The sequence below is a fragment of the Rhizophagus irregularis genome, chromosome 15 (genome assembly GCF_026210795.1).
Source record: "Rhizophagus irregularis chromosome 15, complete sequence".
NCBI lineage: Eukaryota > Fungi > Glomeromycota > Glomeromycetes > Glomerales > Glomeraceae > Rhizophagus > Rhizophagus irregularis.
The window spans coordinates 34,642-50,443 of record NC_089443.1 but is presented as its reverse complement, the minus strand read 5'-3'; the positions used below and the strand labels follow the sequence as shown (position 1 = coordinate 50,443).

The 15,802-nt window shown below is 28.4% G+C and overlaps 3 protein-coding genes across 3 annotated transcripts; 1 reads left to right on the top strand and 2 right to left on the bottom strand.

The window, feature by feature from the left end:
* Window positions 1–2,681: 2,681 nt before the first annotated feature.
* Window positions 2,682–5,648, top strand: OCT59_006777 (uncharacterized protein; the record flags this gene model as incomplete). Its single annotated transcript, XM_066134580.1, has 6 exons — window positions 2,682–2,693; window positions 2,780–3,185; window positions 3,293–3,307; window positions 3,382–3,585; window positions 3,663–4,337; window positions 4,408–5,648. 6 exons carry the CDS (start codon window positions 2,682–2,684, stop codon window positions 5,646–5,648), a joined length of 2,553 nt encoding a protein of 850 aa, XP_065998290.1.
* A 7,533-nt stretch (window positions 5,649–13,181) lies between these two features.
* Window positions 13,182–13,828, bottom strand: OCT59_006776 (uncharacterized protein; the record flags this gene model as incomplete). The annotated part of the gene is made up of 2 exons (XM_066133887.1): window positions 13,182–13,582; window positions 13,702–13,828. 2 exons carry the CDS (start codon window positions 13,826–13,828, stop codon window positions 13,182–13,184), a joined length of 528 nt encoding a protein of 175 aa, XP_065998289.1.
* A 1,293-nt stretch (window positions 13,829–15,121) lies between these two features.
* On the bottom strand, window positions 15,122–15,625 carry OCT59_006775 (uncharacterized protein; the record flags this gene model as incomplete). Its single annotated transcript, XM_066133176.1, has 1 exon — window positions 15,122–15,625. The coding sequence occupies one exon, from the start codon at window positions 15,623–15,625 to the stop codon at window positions 15,122–15,124; it is 504 nt and encodes a 167-aa protein (XP_065998288.1).
* Window positions 15,626–15,802: the final 177 nt, after the last annotated feature.

Here is a 15,802-nt window from a genome sequence, read left to right as displayed (position 1 = left end):
CACCAATATAAAATTTACCTATATCCTCCTATAGTAGCTATCAGATTATATAGGATCATTATTATCATATGGCTTCAGTATGTACTTTCACTACCTTCTAAAATAAATGAAAAATTATATTTGTATTTATACATCTTGATATTATTATATACCTTCCAAATCACCCTATTTCCTTCTCTGATAAATTGGTTTATATATTATCTAGTTTTTTCAAGAGCAATTGACCATTGTTCACTATGTTTAAGAATTTTCCTTCCCTTTATGTTATATGTATCATAAATTAGAGAAATCAAAATTTTTTGCTAGTTCCTTCTATTTGTTGAGTTGGAATTCGTTCATATGTAATACGTTGATGTGCTAATATCTTTTTCTTTAAGTCTTGCTTCTTGATTCCTTTTGTACGTTTCCATTCTATTATTAAGTTACAGCGTGATTGCCAAATAATTCTATAAAAATTCATTAACAAATATTTTTAAAAGAAGAGTAGTAATTGTTAGTGTAGCTTTTTCTGACTTAACAATAAGCTTGATTTCTCTATATTTTTCTTTTAAAAAAAAATTCTTTAATATTAGATGTATGAAGGGAATAGATAACTCTTAATTAGAATCTGTTATATGAGCAAAAAACTTTTTATTCCACAAAAGTAATTGTAGTGTATCCTTTTAATTTAATTGGAGATATTTTTCTTGTAAAAGCAAGTCTTTAAGCATTTGGTCACATTTATGCCTAGTGTTATTAGCCACCATTAACCATTTGTCTCTAAGTTGCTGACAATAGATTATATGATCATCATCTTCATTTTTTTCAAGACACATTCTGCACTTTACATCTCCATATAAATCATATCTCCTTTCTTTCATAATCTCTAAAGTTGGTAGTAGATTATTTGTCAGTTTCAAGTGCTTAATAAATCTGTCATTTATTATTGATGTTATACAATTAAAACCTGTATTTTTTTTTAATAATGCTTAAGTGACTTTTTCTTCTATCATACACGTTGTGTCTTGAAAAATTGCTTCTTATCCAAAATCTTGTTATACAGAAAGAGCTATTTTGGAAATTACTCTCATTTCTTTTTAAAATGGTCAGAGTATTTCTCATTTTGGTCAATCTTACATAAATTCTCCTGATTTTTTAATGACTACGATTCAAGTTTTTGGTAAAACTTTGTCCGATTTAGTAAGGCAAACTGGTATTATGAATCCTATTAGTCCAAAATTACAGGCCATTATAGAATGTTTAGGGTATGTAAATCTAAAAAAATGCATGAGAAAAGACCGTTATTTCAAAAATTATGCATTACTAATTTTAGTTTTTTTTTTATAATAATAATAATAATATATTAAATCTAGATATGAAACATAAAGAAATTTGACATCATATTGTCCAAATTTTGTTTATCCACTGAGCGGGAAGTCTTAATTTTATTACACATGTACAACGCTTTTAACAATAAAATGAATTCTTTGTTATTATTCTTAATTTGTTCATTGTAAATTTAAATGAATGTTTTGTATATTATCTCTATTAATAAATATATATATATACTGTAAGTTATATACATCAATAGAGTATTCTAGGATATAAAATTTTATCTTTATGTAAAAAATTTTCTAAATTTAGAAGTTTTAATTTGCATTTAAAATCCTATATGTAATATATAATTTATTTAATGGTATAAATTATCAAAAAATTTTTAATAACTTTACAAGTTTCAAAGTTAACAAATCTTTCAAAAATAAGGAGAAATAGTAAATATTTCTAAACCATCAATTCCTTTCAAATTATAAATAACATTTTCATAATAAAATTCTAAAAAATACATGAAATGCATGGTTATATTAAATTTATATAGAAAAAGTAATTATATAGTAGATTTTTTTTTTTTAGGATTTTTTTATAATTATATTAAGTTTTAATACTAAAAATTCCCTATTTTTATCATTATAAACAAATTAAAAAACTTTTTAAAATATAAACTTTATATAAATTAATTGTAAATTAATATATTTTTTTGAAATTCTTTTTTTTATAGATATTTATCTATATATAATATCAGATTTACATAAATTTACAAGGCCCACAAAGGTTTATATATTATAGTAATTTTATATAGATTTGCAAAATGTAATTTTTTTTAAAATTCACCGAAAGTATGTTCCCCGCCTAATAAGGTCCTCAAAATTTCTGAATAAAAAAGAGATTAGCTTTACAAGCTATGAATCACTCCCTTGCAAATGCACAGTCACAGCCGAAAAAATATATTTCATTCATACCTTAATTGTGAAGTGTCTCGTCCGGACTTTAATAATTTTTTCGTCAACACTTCTTAAACTGCGATAGGTTCATGCTCGGAGAAAATAGCACGACGGCTTGGGGTCGGAATAAGAAAAAAAAAGTTGTACAGAGAAAACGCCTTAATTACACCAGATTTAATTTATGACATAATTTAAAATTCATTTTATTGGCTACTAATTGTTGTTGTACAACCGAAGAATTAATAAATACCTCGTGAATGCAATCTGAGTAACGATAAAATCGTAATGAATCACTCTTTTTCGCTTGCCGACAAGTTAATTTTATAAACTTTTTTTTTGCTTATATCGATTATATGTCATTATATCATATTTCGTATCACCAATTAAGAGTTTATAAAGATCATTTTATAATAATTAATCACGATGTATTCAGAAGTTATATATACCTTTTTTTTTTTCTTTTTTTTCTCAAATTTCTCTAAACTTCTTTTAAAAAAAAAATATCATTTATAATTTTACAGAAAAATATTTTCAAAATGATATTCCCCTTAAATTGTCTATTTCTCGGAGATGCTCCTGCCCGAGCTATTCAAGTTAAAATTAGTGATACAATTATCGTTGACAATTGCACGACCAAATATGAAGACATTACAGTTTCAGATGTCAAGTCTCTTATCTTGTCTAAAAAAGGATTTAGTTATTCTCCTGACAATCTGAATCTTTGGAAGGTTGACCGGGATAGTGTCATCAAGAACATCGAGTTGCTTGAAACATTTTCTACCGAAAATGACATTAAAGAAAAACTTGGAGGAAAATTGATGCAACCTCTACTTTCTCTTAATGAATATTTCAACGAGGATAGTTTTAAAGATAAGAAAAGCAAGTCTGCCATTAACATCATCGTGCAACGTCTGACCACCACCACTGGTAAGTGTCTCCCAATTTTTTACCTCTCGAACAAGGAAATTGCAGTAACAAAATATCGAGTTTGGTCTCACATTCCCCAATCATGATTTTTTTTTTCAAACAATTAGAACCCGGGAAAACCAGTAAGCGCGCACAATCTTTATTGCTTGAACTATTCTAATACCGATTTTAATGTAAATTTACCGCCTCTCCTTAGTTGGAGAAATTATTAAAGAAATTACGAAGGATTTGAAAGAGCGTAAGCCTAAATCATCTTACGAATCAAATGACATGCCACTGCAACAACGTGACTTTAGCGAGGCAACGAATAAAATTGAAGCAACCGCAGTAGCTAATATTGAGAGAAAGATAGGCAATTCGAATTATTGGTGTATCGTCAGCGCAGGAGCCCCCGGGATAGGTAAGTTTCTTAGTTTCTTATGTCTTTTTTAAATGATTTATATAGATTGCCATCTGTATCTGAAATTCCTTGAATAGGAAAAACTCGATTTGGAATAGAGCTTTTTGATTACATCAAAAAAAATTGGAATCCTCCAAAACAATGGGGTGATGTACATTTTGAATATCTCTATATGAATTTTAGGAATGGTCTTTACCTTAAAGAAGATGACAGCGAACTTATACCAGAGGTAATCCTTGGATTGCGGGCTGCTTATGCATTCTTCATTGAAAAAAAATATGCCATCACTTTCGATATATTCTGTGTTAAAGCTCTTGTATACGGCAAAAGTATTTTCAAATTTGATTCCGTCATTTATTATTACTATGAATCTCTGAAGTTCTCCAACAATCAAAAATTATTCTTGTATCTTCATATTGATGAATTTCAAATGATTGATGAATGGGATGCATACAATAAAACAAAACAATTCTTTAAGAATATGATCCGTGGCATTGCAAAATTCATGACTGGTGATTATCCTACTTTTATACAACCATTCCTCTCAGGAACAACACCACGAGCTATTGCTCAACAAAAACAAGCTACGGATATCTCATTTCAGTTTGTTGATTGTCCATTATTGGACATTAAATCGATGATTCGAATTATGGACCATTTTGCGACAAAATTTAAAGCACCAACAACATTATTAGACTTTGAAGCACCAGAAGCACCAACTAAAAAAGACGCAGCAAACAAAAAAAAAAGGCGTAGCACCACCAACAACAAAATACGTATATAAGTGGAAGCTTTGTGCTCCACTTTTACAACTTCTGATAGATACTGGAGGTTTGCCTCGTGCACTTGAAAAACTCCTTGACGTATGTTTTAAGACAATAGGTGGTAATGGAAAAAAATTCTTTGAGGACCTAGAGTATGATTATGATAATATTTTCTCAATCGTTAAGAATGATCTTGAAAAAATGTACGACATTTATAGAAAGGTTGACGATGAAATGGAACTTTACATGAATCTTTTGTACCATTGCGTTGAGGGGATCCCTGTTGAAGAAAATAAGCGCTTAGATAATAAAAAAGATAATAAAGAAGATAATAAAGGGACAACAGTCAAAGATCTGCAAACCGACGGGCATTTTGCTCTCTCTTCATATGACGGTCGAGATTTGTTCCTTATTGAAATGCCATTTCTTTTTGTTTGCATTTATAATGATAAGTTAAAGATTGTTGATGTAGAACTTATGAAGAAGGCCTTTAGTGTAAATAATAATTATATGTATTGGCAAGAATGGGAATTATTTGTAGCACATCACATTTCCTTTCGCGTCAATCTGGCCATTAAAATGGGGAAAAATGAGCTATCTCTTCGAAATCTACATCCTGGTGCTTATGGAACGAAAGAAGACTTGGATATTGTTATGAAATTGAAAAGGCTCGGTATATATAGGTCGAGAGAGCAATTTCCATTAAATTTAATAGTGACGGATAATTCTGATGGTTCAAAGATCCCCTGGGATAATGGGCATTGTGTTGTTGTTAATGGTACTTCTGCTGAATCTTCAGACATGATTTATGTTATGGAAGGTGTATCTGGATTTTTTTATATCATAATGGTTCAAAACAAATGGGATTATGGCTCAGAGGAGATAAAAGAGGAAAATGTTAGTAAGAAGAATGTTAAGAGCATCAAACGTTCTAACCTTGAAGGGTATGAAACCAAAACGATCATATTTACTACACAACCATACAAGGGGAATAAAAATCTACCAGAAATTCTGATCGTCTCAAAAGACAATTTTAAGAGCTACTTTGGCCCCGTTTTTTCAGCACGAGCCACATTTTCTCTTACTAGGGATATCAATCCCAATTTTTGGGATATAAATAGGTTAAAAAATACTCTTATGGGAATTGGTAATGCTTCTATTTATAATGTTGCTGCAAAACGGCCATATATTAGCGAGGATCATTTTTATAGTGTGAACCCAAGGGCGGTTAAAAAACAAAAATTAGACCTTTTCCCATTTGATGTACAAGGCACTGAAATATATGCACCCATCATTTAATCGAAAATTAGGGATATGCTCTGAAAGAATCAAGCTTTTTAGTCTTCTTGTAGGTGTTATGTTTGCTTTAGGCTTTATATCAACGTTTTAAAGTATAACAAAAAAAAAAATCTTTTAATGTAAGAATGATTAGTTTTATTGCTATAATAAATTTAATGCACAAGTATTAATTTTAAATTGAATTATGTGTAAAGTATAAAATGTTATGTACATTTGCATTAAATTATGGTTGTGCTTATAATTATTGGGGGTTTTTTTGTTTACTTGCATGAGCATTTACAATTATTTTCTTCCTATCATCAAATATAACAAACAGATTTCTCAATAATACTTTGTTTCCTTCCAACATCAATTTATACCCACTTCTCCCAATATATTATCTTCTTTCTATGTTGAATGCCAAAATTGTAGTACTAGTGGTCATTAGCTGGTGGTCCTCCTTTGGTTATTTCTGTTTTGCAATAAAAGTATGTTAATTATTTTTTCGCTTCTTGCTTTTGGCATAGAATAATAGACATAATGTTAGCGTATTTGAAAATTTCTTGGACACATACCCAACTAACTATTGAATCAATAAATACTTACTATTATTGAAGTGAAAAGTAAACCGCTTCTTTGATAGAGACCCCTATTTTTCTTCGTTCACCTCTTCGAGGGGGTGTGGTATCCAGAAAATCATACATATTTTTTTTGTAGACATGAATTATATATTTCCAAAAAATAACATATGTTACAAAATTCTTTAGGAATGAAGTTCTTAATCTCCAGTTTTAGATGGAATTCCAAAGTGATTCGTTTAAGTGCAGGGAATAAGACACTAGTAATAGTAGTATTATTAATAATATAATTTATGTGTTCATACAATTTTTGCACTATGTATATACACGCAGTTTCACTATAGCAATTGTGACTTCAGATCATGGTCTCGTAGTTGAGAATTTGTAATTACAAATTAATGATCATAAATTAAATGCTCAAACTTATTGTACAATAATTTCGGTATAACATCAGAATGACTACAAATAAAATGGTAATGACGTAGTGTTAACATATTTAGAAATTTCTTGGACACAATATATTCTCCAAAATAAGAAAGACAATTACGAATAACTCCTTTACCTAGTTAAGTTTATTTTTTGTATTTAAAGTTTACGTGAAATGTACAAGTTAATAAACATATAATTTCATTTTAACATTTGATATAAATGGATGTTATATTACCTTTTAGATATTTAAGTTTCTGGATACACTTGTTAGATTTTCATTTTTTCTTTGTTGAATCTCATCATCAAACAATTTTAAAATTGGCTCATAAGATACGTCAACTTTTAATCTATCTATTTAAACAGGGTTTTGTGAAATTGTACCATAGGTAATTGATAAAATATAAAAATACAATGGATTTATGAGATTGTATATATTAATATATATCAAAGCACCATTTCTCATACATTTTATACATACAGTATGTGTACCATATGTGAATTTTTTGTAATATTTATTAATACAATAATAATATAAACTAAAACATCATTTCCTTAAATTAATATATCAATAGTTTGAATTAACTGGTCCATCCCGATTACCATAAAGGTTATACTTGCCAGTCTCTGTTAAATCCAATGCTTGTTCATTAATATCACTATAAATACCATTATTATTGTTGATATTCCCAGCTAATTGAATGAAATGGAATGATTAAAACCATAAAGATTATTAAAACACACACTGGTCAGATAAAGAGTTATCAGAACAAATTTTATATATCTGATAGTCCTATTGATTCCGATTTGAATGAAATTCAAGCAGATTGGTAATATTTATATCAGATATTTTTATTAAACATATTAGGAAGTATCAGCATTCTGATAAATGCACAATGTATTTCCGATATATATATAGTATAATTTCTGATATTTGTATAATATAATTTCAATGTAAATTTGATATTTACAAATAATTTATTTTATAAATTTAATAGCCTTTAATTATATATTATAGTTAAGACTTCAAAGATCATGTCTGATTTTTATAAAATAAGCTTTTATTATTTTAGTTAAAACTTTTACGTATTCAAATAAGTTTAAATAAGCTTTTATTATTTTAGTTGCGTTCGAATAAGTTTAAATAAACTTTTATTGTTTTAGTTAAAACTTTTACATGTTTTTAGTTTACATTCTGACTTTACAAAATTAAATTTTCATTTAGACTATTAAATGAACTTTTCACATTTTAGTTTTACAAATTATTTCATTTTTCTTTTTTTAAAGTATATTAAAGAAATGTCACAAAACAGTAATAAATGTGTCCAAACAGCTAATGTAAGCTATATTCATATTTGTTATTTTTCATTTTATTTGATATATCTAATGTATTTTTATATCTTTTTTAGTTATTTGAAACTAGTACTCTACATAAGCCGAGCCAGCTCATGAGCTAGCTCAAGCTTTTCAAGCTGAGCCAACTAAAGCCAAGCCATGATTAAATTGGTTTGGTAGTTTACAAGCCAGCTTGAAAGAGCTTGAGCCAGTTATTAGGCTCAGCTCAAAAAACTTGAGCCTGTAACAAACTTAGCTCAAAAATCTCGAGCTGATTTACAAGCCAAACAAGCTATTATATAAAAAACATTGCAAAATGTTTTCACAATATTTTTTTCAATATTTAATAAAGAACATTACGAAAATGTTTATTTAATTAAAAAATAATGTTTTGCAACGTTCTTTTTAATAATTTTAATGTAAAAACATTGCACAAATGTTATTTTTACATTAATTTAATTAAAAATAACATTTTGCAACATTTTTTAATAATTTTAATGTAAAAACGTTACGAAAACATTATTTTTACATTAATTTAATTAAAAATAATATTTCGTAACGTTATTTTTAATATTTGAAGTAAGAACATTGCAAAAATGTTTATTTAATTAAAAAATAATGTTTCACATCATTTTTTTAATAATTTAATGTAAAAACATTGCAAAAATGTTATTTTTACATTAATTTAATTAAAAATAGCATTTTTGCAACGTTATTTTTAATAATTTGAAGTAAAAATATTGTGAAAATATTTATTTAATTAAAAATAATATTTCGCAATATTTTTTAATAATTTAATGTAAAAACATTGCAAAAACATTATTTTTACATTTTTTTTTTTTTTTTTTAAATATTGAATTATGTACCATTTTATTAGAATATATTTGGACTACATAATAATCACAAATATTCTATGAATGATACTTTCAGCTCCAGGCCAGTCCGATCAACCATTAGATATTATATTACCAATAAAATTAAAATTAAGAATAAAAGTAATCAAAAAGCATAGCAAAATAATATACCATAATCTAAAAGTATAAACAAAAATAAAACATTAAAAGAAAAACAAAAACAAAATTAAAATTAAAAATAAAATTAACAATAATTAATAAATTATATGTCTAAAATTATAAATAAAAATAAATATAAATAAGAAAAGAATAAAAATATTATTTTTGTATCTATTAATCCAATAATTTTTTGCTCATATATAATGTAATCTTATCAACTTTCTTTTTTATTGGAATCCAATTCTCACATATGTATTTCCTTACAAAGGTATCCATAGATTTCTTTACCAAAGAGACTGATTTTTGTAATCAATCTACTTTTCCCATTTGTAAATCTTTAACTTTATTTGTAAGTTGATTTGAATTGTCCTTTACTTTGAATTCTGAAAGTTGATTTGAATTGTCCTTTGCTTTGGATTCTGAAGTAATTTTATCTGTTCGAGAAATACCTTCTCTTTTTTCCCATAAAATAACTTGTTCACATCTTGGTTTCCATATTAATTCTTTAAATGCTAGAATGAATCGAATTAAAATGTTGGCCATAAGTGTCTGTGCCTCAGCAAGAGATATCTTGAAGTCTTTTTGTAATCTTATTGATAGACAAGTTTCAACTTTTACTTCTAATGCCAAATGTTGGAACTTTTGAAATTTTTCTGACTTTGCTGTAATTCCTAATATGTTTTGTAATACTTTTCTAATAAAATCTTCACCTTGACATCTAATTTGTTTTTGTTTCAAACATATAATTATAGATTCTTTTGTTGTAATTTCCAATATTTTTTGCCAAGCTATCTCATATGCCTGACATTCAAATAAATGGTTCCAATTTTCTTTCTTATTACATTTTATAATACATTTCATTTCCTTATAGAGTTTTGGTTTTCTTATTGCTAAAATTGATCCTAATGGAAGGATTTTATGAAATAATTTTGCTATAAAAGTCCATAAATAGTTGATTCTCATACTATTGCAGTGAAAACCCCTTGCAATAATGGAAAATAAGCCAAGTAATTTTCCAGTTTATCTGATTAACATCTCCATAACATAATTTCTGATTATTTTTTAACAATGACCATTCAGTAGCTTCACCTGTAGCTAATATTTTCAAAATAAATCTTCTAATATTAACTTCAATAGGTTTATCTATAAAAACAGAAAAATAAGATAATATATTATTAATAAAATCTACATTATTCCTGAATAAATTATTTCCACATCGTTCTTTCTTTGCTAATTTATTAGCTATATCATTGCCTATTATGCCACTATGACCCTTTATTTTAACCAACTTTAAATTTATAGATGCTTCTCTGATCAGCATAATTATTTTAATAATGATTAGATTATTGGTCTTTTTAAGCCATGTTCTAGTTGTTGAATTAAAAGCTGAATTAATTGAATTAATAGCACCTAAGCTGTCTGTATAAATAGTTACATTAGAATTTTCTGGTGCTGTCAACAATGCCAAGAAAATAGCTACTATTTCTACCCTGGTTGATGATGGCCATAAAGATAAACATGAATATACTGAAAATTCTCCTAATTCATTACTTGTATAGAATGCTGCCCCTAAATCTACAGTAGTATTATCTGCTCTACGTAAAAGGTCATTATTATCTATAGTTTGATTAGCTAGTGATCCATCTGTATAATATTCAATGTTTTTCAATGACTTTAATTGATGTCTTATATTTGTAAGTTCTTGTTTAAGTGTATCTTGTTCGATTCGTCGATTGATCCATAGACCTAAATTATCTCCATTCAAATTAATTATAGGTGTTTTTCCAATTGTTGTATATCACTATTTGCTGAAATATTTTTAATTCTATTTAACAATTCCACTATATAATACCAGTCGATATGTGTAATTGCACCTGTTGATAAATGAATAAAAATTGGTAATACTAATGCATTATGTTGGGTTATTATAATCATCTTGGGACATTCCTGTTTCTGAATAATTGCTTTTTGAGAATTATCTGAACATATTTCAATATTACAAACTTCTATAATTAAACATTCAATTTTTTCCTCATTTTTCTTTATCTATGTTCTTTTCTTAACAAATCCTACTGAGATTTCATTGTTTTTATCTTTTATTATAACATATGGGTGTTTTCGCTTGTCTTCTGATACTAGTTGTAATATATTATTTAAAAAGTTGAATAAGGAATGTTTAGGCATTTCTGGTGCTGATATTCCATTAATCTATCGGGTTAATAATTGAAACCATTTGGCTATGCGTCCTTTTGCTGATAGCCCTGCAATGAAACAATAACATGTCCAACTCATAGTATGTCCGAGAAGGTAACATCAATTGGCTAGCATAAATAAGTGGGTATGAATTTGAAGTTCCAATTTTTCGTAATAAATTGAGGCATCTATGTGTTATAAATATTTCTCTAATAGGCATATTTCCATTACTAATAGTCCATGTAGACCTATTTATGTAATCTTGTTGTATGATAATGTTTAATTTTTGGGCTATAATAATATTATGTAGACTTAGATTAGATTTTGCTTCTTGATGTTCTAGAAATAATGATCCTGATTCATGTTCAAAAATATTGTCATGTATAACCAAATGCAACTGTGCAGTTCTACATCTTATCATTATAGAACTAGATGCCGGTGAATTACTATTTATTAGATATAAAAAGGTATTGATCTGATTTGCACACATGGATTATTAATTCCTAAAATATATCGATGATATATTGCTGATGTTGGATAACTTTTAGGCAACCTACATATCTGCTTAACTAATTTAATCACTGGAGTAAACAAAAGATTCCATTCATTTTCTGATAATGTCATTAATTAGGCTACATATACCACTCTTGGGATAAGAATATGATTAATAAGATATGCAATATGTCCTACTGTAATACGTTTTCTTCTAATAGGATTCAAAAATTTTTCAATTATATCCTTGATTCTTTTGATTGATCTTTTCCTTAAATTAGAAGAAGAAAAATAACTTCCTAAATACCGTATCTCTTTATCTGTGGCTTGGACCTTTGAGTTGTCACGTCCAATAGTGATATATAATTCATCTCTAGGCACTTTAGGATTTATTACCATCAGCTCAGACTTTTTCCCATTTATATCTACATCATGGAAATGATAGAATTGTGTGATTATATTAATTGATGCCTGAATTTTATCCCCTGAACTAATCAAATAACTCGTATCATCCATATAGGCTATAATCGGTACCCTTAGTCTATATTGTTGCCATGTTGAACGATCCTGAATATCCACTGGCCAAGTGTTTACCATTTCATATCCTTGTTGTTGATTGCATGCTTGTTGAATAGCTACAAGCAAATAAATGATTGTAAAAAATTTTTCAGAGTAAAGGTGAAATTGCATCACCCTGGTCAATACCATCTTCCCCTATGAAGGTTGGACTAGGGCCAAATGCTGTAATTACGCTCATTTGTCTATCTTTGAATAATCCTGTAATCCATAAAATAAATTTTTTAATAACCTTCTTAGTGCAAGCTGTAAACTCTCTAAGCCTAACTGAATCATATGCTTTCATCATATCTTAGGTTACCACCCAGAGTTCTTTTCCATTTTCCCTTGCATCTTCAATTATATCATTCATTAAATGTAACGGTATTGCTGTGTCTTCTCCCTTAAGACCGCAAAAATTCAATCTGCGTAAAACTTTATTATGTGTCAAAATTGTACTTAATCGGTTTGTCAATAATTTGGTGACAGATTTCCTGATATTATCTAGCAATGCTATAGGACGCATGTTGGCCAAAATATAATCAAATTTTTGTGGTTTTGGAATCGGATGAATAAGTGACTGTTTCCACTGGTCTGGCACAACTCCTATTTTCAGGGACAAATTTATGATCTTTAATATGATGAAGCTGGATTTGTCTGAAATGTGTTTGATTATAGTATATCCAATGCCCTGAAGGACCTGGCGCTGAGTTTGTATTCATCTGTTCAAGTGTTTGCTACCATTCTTCTAATGTTATCTCATACATTAAATTAGCCATACACTCAGTAAATTCACCATTTGGCCTATACAGACAACTCTTGTTATAACGAACCCTAGGTTCCAGACCTCAACTTCGCTATAGGGCTATAGTGAAGATTTTAAGAGATTTGATTGGTTAATTCATTATAGCAAGGGGAAATTTATTATAGTTGTCTGAAAAATTCACTATATCAAGAGTTCGCTATATCAAGGTTTGACTGTATATATTGCTCCAGAAAACGTCTTGCTCTATCGATTTAGTGTTGCGTTTTCGTAAAATTCCTGCAAAAGTATCTTTTGCATAGGTTCTAATTGTATTAGGATCAAGCGCTAGTCTAACACTTTCATTCTCGCTGGATATTACTACTCGATCAATAATAATGTGTTCCTTAATAACATCTTGTATAGAAAGTAACCACTTAGGAATATCCGAGTGTATAATGTTGCAACGTTTTTCTATGCTATCTTGGATCTTGCTTAAACATTGTGCTTGTAAATAATTTTTGTTTATTTTAACTCTTTTTTTAACTACATCTTTAACAATATTAATCCATGTGTCACTAAAAAGGCTGTGTGTAGGAATAATAATTTCCTCATACTTATCTATGAATTTATCGTATTCTTTCCTTTTATAATCATCATTATATTTATTAAATTTATTCTATTCAGCCAATAATCTATCCAGTGTGCATCTTTGGCGGCAATAAAGTCCTTATCTTTACAGATTTTTCTAATTAAACTTCCCAATTTAGTAGTATGTCGCATAGTTTTATCTGCAAATGTTAACTTATATCTTGTATTGCGACTTCCTGGATATTTAACTAATTTCATGGGAAGTTTTATATTCATCGCTATAGATATAGCACTTATAATATTATCCCAAAGCTCATTAAATCTACATTTTATTTCTTTTCCATCAGTACTCTTTTCGTCCCCTAATTGTATTTCATAATTAACTCTCTCTTATACATGCCACCCAAATTATTTTGGACTGCCGTAATTATAAGTAAAATCCCAAATTCAATTATGACATCCCAAATTATTTTGGCACTTTACATAGTAAATTATATATAAATTGAATGAATTACGACATCCCAAATTATAATTATGGCATCCCAAAATAATTTGGGCAGCATGTATACTCTCTCTATTAGTTGTTGGAAGTCCCATGCTTCTATTTTCCTATCTAGTGTTTCGGTAAAATTTTCCCATTGCACATTGGTTATTTTACTGATATTTACTATACGTTTATCTTGATGTAAATCTGGATCCTGTAATTGATCTGGGACACAATGCCAGAAATTGTTTCTAATGAATCCTGATATATTTAGCGTTGTTGATATAATACTATGGTGACTGTTTGTGACCATCTGTGATGAGTGCACCAAAAATTCTACTGGAATCACATCGGGTTCATGTGTGATTCAGATTTGATCAATCCTTAATTTTGAGATAGGAGCTGATCTATTTTTGTTTTTATTCCATTTCTCATGTGTGAATAACTCTGCATCTGGATAGAGAACTCGGCACACATCATAGAGACCTAACTGCAATAATTGTATTAGAAATTGAGATCCTGGTTGTCTGGTGTATACATGCTGCCCAAATTATTTTAGGATACCATAATTATAATTTGGGATGCCATAATTCATTCGGTTTATATATAATTTACTATGTAAAGTGCCAAAATAATTTGGGATGTTATAATTGAATTTGGATTTTACTTATAATTACGGCAGTCCAAAATAATTTGGGTGGCATGTATAGTCCGGTGCTGGGCAATTGATCTATTTTATTATTAATTGTGTCATTGAAATCGTCTAATACAATGTGCAGTACTATGGTGTTATGAACTGATCGGTTATGTCCCTCCATAGCCATTTTCAATTCATCGATTAAACTTTTCCTCATGTCTTGATCGTTAGGAGCAGCATATATTGACTATACCTATATTTCTTTCTGTACGAACAGGAATTTAGCTATTATGATATATGGGGATATGTGCACTACTGAGTAATAATGCTTCATCTATCTGTTATGGATCACAAGTGCCGTTCCTGATCATTTAGTTTTTTGATCACGTTCACTGAAGATTATCAAATAGACTTTTGACTTAATGTCCTGGTTTATATAATATTCCTATCAATAGTCTATATTAGTTTCTGATATAGCCATAATATCGATGCTATTTTCATTAATGAATTCCAATAAGTTATGAAGTTTCTGTATAGACGGGACACTAGCAATCCCATTTATATTGTGTGCTGCAATGTTCAACTCTAAAAACATTGAATCTTTCATTTCTTGTTTATTCAAATTCCCTTTAACAAATCTTAGCTTTTGTCTTGCCAAAAATACATTAATACTTTCTTCACTTGTGAATGAATCAACTACTTCTTCTATGTTGTCTTGATTCTTTCGAAAATCCTCCTTTTCAACCATTGGTTCATTTGTTTCTGGGTGTATATTTTCCTTTTCTACTTCACCACCCGCCTTGTATCCTTTTTGTTGTTGTTGTGACCGTTTGTCACTCGCATGCTGTGTTGAGAACGTGTTGTTGTCCTGATTACTTTTGTGTAGATTGCCCAGAGCTTGGCAATTTTCTCTCCCTTTCGTTATTACTACATGTGTAACTTCATTTATCATCTTGTGTAACCTTTGCTTTTGTTTTTGTTTAGACCGGCTAAAGAAAAACACATTATTTTTACATTAATTTAATTAAAAATAATATTTTACAATGTTATTTTTAATAATTTAAAGTAAAAATGTTGCAAAAACGTTTATTTAATTAAAAAATAACGTTTTGCAATATTTTTTAATAAT